The sequence below is a fragment of the Palaemon carinicauda genome, chromosome 23 (genome assembly GCF_036898095.1).
Source record: "Palaemon carinicauda isolate YSFRI2023 chromosome 23, ASM3689809v2, whole genome shotgun sequence".
NCBI lineage: Eukaryota > Metazoa > Arthropoda > Malacostraca > Decapoda > Palaemonidae > Palaemon > Palaemon carinicauda.
The window spans coordinates 86,871,543-86,881,542 of record NC_090747.1 but is presented as its reverse complement, the minus strand read 5'-3'; the positions used below and the strand labels follow the sequence as shown (position 1 = coordinate 86,881,542).

Below are 10,000 nucleotides of genomic sequence, written 5' to 3'. Positions count from 1 at the left end.
TCAAAATATTTCCAGTCATTACATGTGTTTTTGAAATACCTTACATCTGTTTATAATTCACCTTGATCTCCCTGCTGCTGCTGCTTCTTCTTCTTCTTCTTCTTCTTCTTCTTCTTCTTCTTCTTCTTCTTCTTCTTCTTCTTCTTCTTCTTCTTCCTTTTTTTTTTTTGGGGGGGGGGGGTTTGGAACTGTTGTTTCTTCCTTAATTTCATAGATTAACAGACAAGAATCTAATGATTGAAGAACCTCAAATTACAGATCTAGGTATGCAAGCCCCATTCTTAGCAACGACAAACTAGTATCCGCTGTAATAAAGCGGCCTTGTTGTCTGTGGATTTTCACTGAATGTTTCCTCAAATGACCCAAGTTATGGAATGGAATTTGAATTGCTCTGCAATTATGTTTTTTACCCAACATTTCTTGGAATCTCTGTAATGTTGTCGAAGGTGAACGATTGATGGCTCATGTAGAAAACTAAACACGTGTAGGAATGTTTTTCATGTTCAATTTACAAAGGAGCCGAAAGTCACGGAACGCTTGTATTTTCCAACCTTCCCCCCCCCTAGAAATTGGGGGGGGGGTCCAGTGGGTGAGCTTGTTTTGTTCTTTGTTGATCGCTAAAATTTCCTCTAATTCAGCAAAAAAAAATATGCCTTTCACCGATGGCCTCAAAAGTGTTTTGATATATATTTACTTCGTATTCAGGTCAAGGCTAATTTTTTTTTTTTTTTATTATAAATCTTTTCTACAATAGAGATGCGGCATTTCAGTATTCTTTGATGCCGCAGCTTTGTAAAAGCATGGTCCTCTTTGGTGGCTATGTATAGACACTCTAAAGACAAACCTGTTGTTGGCACACATGAAATCCTTGAGGTGAAGTACTTTTCTGATGTAAATGCATTAGAGATAGTAGCATTTTCATAGCTAAATTGTGAAAATCCAATTTACATAATTGATAATACTTAACTATTTCACCTTTTACAGACTTAGTTTCAAGCAGAGGGTAATATAGAAAGAATGAATTGGCCATATCAAAACAAATTGAATACAGCGCCAGATAACACTAGTGGGTAATCTGTGAACTACTGCTACTGCCTTAGTTATATATAAATCAAAGAAAATCATAAAATAATGTAGAAATCCCCGTTATACATATGACCTCTGACACTTTTGACCGTACCGTAACTTATTCGTGAAAAGATTCCATCCTCTTTTTCATATTGAAGGATTTAGACCCCAAATGTTCCTTAACATTTTTAGATTACGATTTAATACCTCTCCATGTCCTCATCGAATGGATTAAATTATGTTTATGCACTTAAAAAAAAGTTAGTTCTCGTAATCGTTAGTGAGGAGAATACTTAATCAGGAAAATTTAAGTTCGAGAATTCAAATTGATTTTTATGAGCTCGAGTTCTGTTCTTTATAAATACATTATCGGCCGTTTGATGATCATGCCGAGGTGTGGATATTCCAAACGTTTAAGTTATTTAACTTATAAAGTATCAATAAATCATTTGTCATCATACCCTAACAAAATAGCTATTAGTTTCCATGAATATCAACGAAATAGTATCGGGAGTATTTTATTGGAAGCTTTGCTTGCTAAGTGATATTTGCCACATAATATTTAACTCTGCGTTGTATGAATTTTTATTCTCTCTCTCTCTCTCTCTCTCTCTCTCTCTCTCTCTCTCTCTCTCTCTCTCTCTCTCTCTCTCTCTCTCTCTCTCTCTTATTTGCGTTCGAACCATGTCCCCATATCTGTTTAAATACAACTCTTTCATTGATAATTATGTTTAGATTTTTTTTTACATTCATGCGGACTTGAAATCTTAAATTTAGCCATACAACCGAAAATATCTACATACTTGTATCTTTTATTATAAATAGACTCCTGAATAATAGCTTCCAAATACATCGAGGAAAAGGTTACGTTCTTTCCGAGAGAGAATTTAGGGGGACGGAAGACCTCCTTTGAAATGATTAATTAGGGACTTAACTAGATATGGGTGACGAGGCGTGACGCACGAGGGACTTATTATGCTGGGGCTACACGAGAAGAACTGTCACTTTATTCATTTATGAGGAAATTATGTGGGGAAACCTTAACGTGGTGAAAGAGTTTGTGTATCGCCATGATTAACAAAGCAGTACTAGTCAGGGGCACCCATACTTGGTTGGTTTGCTGTGAGCGATCAGGGCAAAGTCTCCCACCATCACCAATCCGTGGTGGCCAGCTTGATGATTATAATGGCCAAACCCGAAACATGACCAATACATGTCTGAGGCTTTTGTCATGCAGTGGACTAGAAACGTCTGCTTTTTGTTGTTAAAACAGCCAGTTATCAAGTTGAATTTACAATGTTAGGTTGATTGATTCAAAGGTGTTAAGATATTAGTTTGAAGTAATAAGTTGTTTTAGAATAATTATTTTAATAAAGTAAACTCCTGTTGTTAGACTCTAGGGTAATTGATTATTTATGAAAATTGAAATTATTGATGAATAAACTACAAAGGTTTTATACTGATCATAAAATGAAAGTTATCTGTTAACGTTACAGTTATTCATGATGTTTAGGAAAATATCTACTTTTGATTACAGTCTTGGTTTATAAGTTTCCTACGGCATGAAGTATCCATTTTTTTTTCTAATTAAAAATACAAATAAAAATCTGATAGATATTATTCACCACGCTGCCATAGCTGACTAATTCTCTCTCTCTCTCTCTCTCTCTCTCTCTCTCTCTCTCTCTCTCTCTCTCTCTCTCTCTCTCTCTCTAAGAATGCTTTTTTGTTTATTTAACCCTTCTCTCATTGTTCTTTGGAGGTAAATCTGAAAATAGTCACTTCAGAGTCAAATGTAAGACCATATTTCTATGCAGGGAAATACTGCAAAATACATAAACATTTTAAGGGGAATTCGTGGACCCAGCCTAGAAGAAACTGACCTGTATCTTAAACTGTATCAGAATGTCCAGTTTTCTAGCCTTCAACACGTTACACATTTTAAGCGCTAATTATCGTCTGATTTCTATGCCTACCAGTCTATATATATATATATATATATATATATATATATATATATATATATATATATATATATATATATATATATGTATATATATAATATATATATATGTAATATATATATATATATTATATATATATGTATATATATATGTATATATATACATATATATATACATATATATATATATATATATATATATATATATATATTGTGTGTGTGAATGCTTGTTTGTTTGTTATTGATATGGTTGTTGTTGATGATGGTGGTGTTTACTTAGCCAATTTCATCATCTTGCAAATTATTATTATTATTATTATTATTATTGTTGTTGTTGTTGTTGTTGTTGTTGTTGTTGTTGTTGTTGTTATTGTTGTTGTTATTGATAATATAACACTATACTGTGACACTGATATTTATATGTTCCACGATTTTCTTTTTCAAAACAAAATTGAACATATTTTTTTAAACATTTTATATCTTAAATATATTTACACACATTGTATAAAGATATGTTTTAGTGTATCCTTTAGCATTATTATTATTCTATAATTCCGAATATATCAGGCACAGTCTTAATGTCAGATAAATGCTTATATATATATATATATATATATATATATATATATATATATATATATATATATATATATATATATATATATATATATATATATATATATATATATATATATACATATATATCAATCATTTTGAATTTTATCAACTAAATAGCAATCCATTTATTGACGTCATGGTTATAGAATCATACCATAAGGACGGCGTACATATAATATATTTAATTACTAATCTCTTTGTCGATTCTACATCAATGGGATTAATTTGGAATTATTAAAGGAAAAAACCCTGGTTGTCATTTACAAGATTAAATTGTAGGGATCTGATCACACAAAGGGTTTTACTCTCTCTCTCTCTCTCTCTCTCTCTCTCTCTCTCTCTCTCTCTCTCTCTCTCTCTCTCTCTCTCTCTCTCTCTCCTGCCTGGTCGACAGTTCCTCCGTTGGTATATATCTTTATTTTTTATTTCATCTCATATTTTATGCAAATAATACATTTTCTCTCTCTCTCTCTCTCTCTCTCTCTCTCTCTCTCTCTCTCCTCTCTCTCTCTCTCTCTCTCTCTCCATCCTGGTCGACCAATTCATCCGTTGGTATATATCTTGATATTTTTATTTCATCTAATTTTTTATGCAAATAGTACATTCTCTCTCTCTCTCTCTCTCTCTCTCTCTCTCTCTCTCTCTCTCTCTCTCTCTCTCTCTCTCTCTCTCCATCTTGGTCGACCAATGAGTACCCCATTCAAATATACACAATGTAAACTGAAAATATGATTTCCTTCTCACTATAGCTAAGGTGAAACCTTTTATCAAATGCTTTTTTTTTTTTTACACCCCTTCCCCCACCAACACCTACGTCACGGTAGCTTCTCTGTTATATGTGCGTAGGCTGAGAGAGCAAAGAAGAGAGGCTAATTTATTCTGTAACCTTTCATGTGCTCGCCATTGATTTTTCCGTTAATTTGGCATTTAAATGGCTGGAATGTCAGTCTTCTTTCATAAAAAGGAATTTTATGAGAACCGTTTTTAGAGGGATCATAATGAGTCTTGTTAATCGTGGATACTGGTTTAATTCGTTAAATATGCAAGAAGGTTTATCCTGTTTTTTTTTTTTTTTGGGGGGGGTGGGGGGCGGGGGCTGGTTGTGGATAAATCAATTATGGAATGTTGGTGGATTATTGTAATCGTAATTAAACTGGAAATCTTATTTGTGGCTCATTTCTTGAACTTGATATTATCTTTTTTTTCTTAACCAAAACCTATCACGGTGTTATACACACAAATATATATATATATATATATATATATATATATATATATATATATATATATATATATGTATATATATACATATATATATATATATATATATATATATATATATATATATATATATGTGTGTGTGTATTTATATGTATCTGTATGTATATATATATATATATATATATATATATATATATATATATATATATATATATATATATATAGATATACATATATATATGTATATATATATATATATATATATATATATATATATATATATATATATATATATATATATATTTATATATATTTATATACATATGTGTGTGTCTGTGTGTGTGTATGTCTGTGTCTGTGTAAGATATTACGGAAAGACGTTATAGTTTGATTAGTTCATGTAATGGTGAGATTAGTTGTCGGAGTACTTCCAGACTGTGTTTGGTTGAAGAAAAGGTTACGTCAGATATATTATGTCAATTGGGTTCTAAGAGAAGAAAGTGATTAAAGTAAAAGCTGAGAAAATGGACGAATTATTTAGTAATTACGGAGAAAATAAATCAATTGTCGATCAAATAAAGAGAAAATGGACGAGTTGTCAAGTAAATACGGTTGAAATGTATGAATTGTCGAGCATATATGGAGACATAGATGGATTGTCGAGTAAATACAGAGAAATGGATGGATTATCGAGTAAATATGGAGAAAATGGATGAATTGTTGAGTAAGGAGAAAATGGATAAATTGTGCAGTAAGGAGAAAATGGATGAATTGTTGAGTAAGGAGAAAATGGACGAATTGTCGTTTAAATGCAATCAACCGTGGATGCTCGTGAATATAGAATCCAGATAAAATATAATAAAAACAGCTGTGGATTGAAATTAGGAAATAAGATGTTTAATGAATAAAAAAAGTTATTTGAGGTGTAACAGTATATAAGATCAAGCGCATGCATAAAAGCAGAAGAATAAAATAGTAAAATATAAAAAGAGATAGAAAAAGAAGGCAAGTAAAAAATAAAAACAAGAACAAAAACAATTTGTTACAATTGAATAATTTTTCAAGGAACTAAATGTTGAGAAAGAGATTAATGAATAAATGTGTCTGAGAATAAGATATGCAAATGGAAAAGTACTCTCTGAAGTAAATGAAGCTCACTGTCGACTTGAAGAACTTGTAGGATGAAAGAGAAGCAAAGCTAAAGGGTACATTAGTTGAACTGGTTAGTGTATTGTTAGAAATTCTTTTAGAAGTAACGTGAACATAAGAAATGGAACTAAAAGGTATTATTTTTTTTTATTTTAGATAATCATTTTATATTTAAAGCCATATTTTAGTAAGGTGGAAGAAAACATATGACAATTAAAGGATTCTTGAAATTTAACTTTCTCGTTATTTTATAGAACGAAGAAATGCATTTCCTGGTTGATTAATTAAATCATTATATCATTGGGGCTCTCAGGATTTTGTTCAATCATATGTCACATGTTATCGTGATTATACAGTATTTTATTTTAAAGAAGTCGGTATGTTGTGTAGTTAACTTACTTTAGAAATATTTCTGAAAAAAAAGAAACACTAATGTTGTAAGTCATTAGTATATGGCCATAGAAATATTTCTGGAAAAAAAAAAGAAACGCTAATGTTGTAAGCCCTTAGTATATGGCCAAAACTTCAAATATAGTTTAAAATTCTCCTCTTTGCGACTTTTAGTCATCTCCGTAAACTCTTAGGCAGCAATTATTCATTATATTTTAACATAAACGACCGTGGTGATGAGAAATATATTACAGTATTGTTAGAACACATGAGAATTTTTTGAGTGCCAGTCATTGAGTCTGAGTATATTTTAGATTTTTTAGTCTTGCCTTCATTTAATCTTAAAATGGAGATTTAAAATTTGTTCACAATATTTATCCTGAAAACAATAAGTTGTAACTGGATGGAACTTATTTTGACGGATCAAAGGCGTATTTTCTTTGAACTTTAACAATAGGAAAAGGGAGTGGTTTTTGTTTGTTGTTTAATCATTTGTGTGTGTGTGCGTGTGTGTGTGTGTATGTGTGTTTGTGTGGAATGTTGCAATTTAAAGGATTCAAGTAAGAAGATCTATATAAAAAAAAAAATATCTTAAAAGAACTAAATGTGAAAAATAATCTAAGAAACATCCTTCTTCTAAAAACCCTATGTTGAATACACACCACATTTCACTTACTCCCACGAAGGCTGGGAAATTAATTTAAGTGCTGACGCTGTAAAACATTTCGCTGAGGTACTTCATTACAGTTATCGTATTTTTTAGTTTTTACATCGCTTATCTGGTCTCATTGTGAATCTGTGTAACTTACTTGGCTCATAGGTTATGTTCACAGTAACTGACCGTTGATAGTGGTGTAGATTAGTGTTTACACGCTCATGTACTTAGTTGACCCAATGTTGCTTTACTGTAATGATTGGGCGTTTTAGATTAATGAGGCTGTAATTTTTGAATCATGGGATACACCTTTCAGTTTTCATGTAATATTTTCAGGAAATAAAGTATTAAATTTTCTGAATTTTTATTTGCATATATGTATCATAGTCCAAATAAAAAAAAATCTTTAAAAATGAGTAATTCTTTACCAATATTTTTACCTGCTTTATCATGCAACATAATAGAATTTATTCATATCTTGTGTCCATAATTCTGATATAAAAGTTTTAAAAAGGAAGAATCCTTTACTAATATTTTTTAAACTGCTTCATAATTTAATGTGATTAATTTTATTTACATCTTGCTTATATCATTCTGATTTATAATTATTGTATTTTCAATTTTTTTTTTCAGTCCTACGTGAGGAATTTCGTGTTGCTCCATCGGATGTCACGGCAACGTCAGGGGAACGAGCCCAGCTGTTGTGTTCTCCTCCAAGGGGACACCCTCCTCCGGAACTCACCTGGTCAAGGAATGGTCACGAGATTGACCCCAAGGAAGAGCCTGAAAGGTCAGTTAAAGCATAGTTCTCTCTCTCTCTCTCTCTCTCTCTCTCTCTCTCTCTCTCTCTCTCTCTCTCTCTCTCTCTCTCTCTCTTATATATATATATATATATATATATATATATATATATATATATATATATATATATATGTATGTATGTATGTATGTATGTATATAGATAGATAGATAGATAGATAGATATAGATATGAGATAATGAATAACATTGAGACATGCGTTATTAAGTCTTATCTCCGTCTTTATATTTTTTCATGGCTTAAGTTTTAGGGTGAGGTTTGTGTGTGTGTGTATATATATATATATATATATATATACATATATATATATATATATATATATATATATATATTATATATATATATATATATATGTATATATATATATATATCTTTATATATATGTGTATATATATACATATATATGTATATATACATATATATATATATATATATATATATATATATATATATATATATATATATATGTGTGTGTGTGTGTGTGTGTGTGTATGACAAGCGTTGTTAAGTCTTATCTACGGCTTTATATTTTTCCATGAATTAAAGTTTAAGGCGAGTTTTGTGTATATTTTCATTCAAATCTGAAACGAAAAGGACATGATATTGACTGCATTTCTTTGACAAGACTGTATTGACTTGGAAAGTTGCTTGTGAACCTATTTTATTATCTTATATTTTTCTGTAAATACTATTCATTCGTGTTATTTATTTTGTAAAGGATTTTTGGACTTTTCTTCATCATTTATTGACTTTTACCAATCTTTATATTTCTTTCCTCAACGGCTATCTTAAAATGTTCTGTTACTTGGCTAGTTTGAAAGTTTATGCTTTTTTATGATGACAAATTCGAAAAGGGGAGTTTTTATCTTCACAATTTTTGTAGAGGAGAACGACATTCTACCTTGTGTATCATACTTCTGCTTTCTTTCTTCACTCAATGAAGAAGAGTAAACTAAATATTGTCATAATAATGGATGTTCAAGTTATGCTGTCTTCTTGAACATTTATCATACTATGAATAAAGCTTATACCAGCGTATCCCATATCAAAACTTGTAAAATATTGTAGAATTTTTTTGCCAAAAAAAAAAATCATATCCCAAATAACGTCTTACTATAGCATTGTCTAATTTCATAGAAATTTTTTCTTTGCCCTTTCTTACGTTCTTGTTGTGTGATTTATTTTTTATATGAACAGAACTTGCGTTTCCATATCTTGGAGAAACTGGTAGTTCTCGTATTCAGAAATATTAGTTAAAAATCGTGATTTATGTCGTTAAGTTCATGTAAAAATGGTGTTGTTTAATTTCAAGGATATTTAAGTGCAAGACCCGAGACCAAGCTTTATCGATAACGAAACTACCTTTGTTTTCTGGAACGTTTTTTTGTCGTTTTGTTTGATAGGCTAGTTTGAAGAGTTTTCATAACAGTAGGAACGAATTTTTTACTTAGAAACTTTAACTATAGATATTGAAGATTATGTATTTAAGACTATAGGAGTACTGTTTTAATTATCTTTCCAACTTACTTCCTGGCATACTACCATCGTCAGAGCTTTAGATACTAGTTGCACTGCTTAGTCATAATTTATGTTAGGAATTATGTACATTTTAGAGAGAAACGGGGAGGGTTTTTTATGGAGAAATTTTAGAGGAAGTAAAAGTACTTTATATAGAGATATATATTTATCAGGTTTGTAACGTTTGCAACTATTATTTGACGGGTGATAACGAAACGAAAAGCATTGCAACCATCTCTATTCAAGATGGCCAAGGATCTAATAAGGCACTTTCGTAGGTTCGCATAAATTCCAGACTACCTCTACTCTAGAATTTAATCTGTTGGTCTTTTTAAAATGTATGAAGGAAAATATAAAGTGTATGAAGTAATATTAAAGATTTTGTTTTTGTTAGCAGAATAACCCAGTAATTCAACTCTTTAGAAAAGCAATCTATGGATGAAGATTATGCAAATTATTTGATATGTAAATGATCTTGGTATTAATTATATTTAAAGGCAACAAAGCTCTCTAAAAAGTAATTGCTTTGAAAAAAAAATGGCTGAAATTATATAGCGTTTTTTTTTTATTGTACTTGAGGTTTCCCGTGAAATGCAGAC

At 30.4% G+C, this 10,000-nt stretch overlaps 1 protein-coding gene across 1 annotated transcript in view; it reads left to right on the top strand.

Annotated features, from left to right (window-relative positions):
* Positions 1 to 10,000, top strand: part of LOC137616980 (roundabout homolog 2-like) — a 792,816-nt gene that overhangs the window by 600,526 nt on the left and 182,290 nt on the right. Inside the window, 1 exon segment of the mRNA XM_068346846.1 lies at positions 7,698 to 7,854. Coding sequence (XP_068202947.1) covers positions 7,698 to 7,854 — 157 coding nt within the window.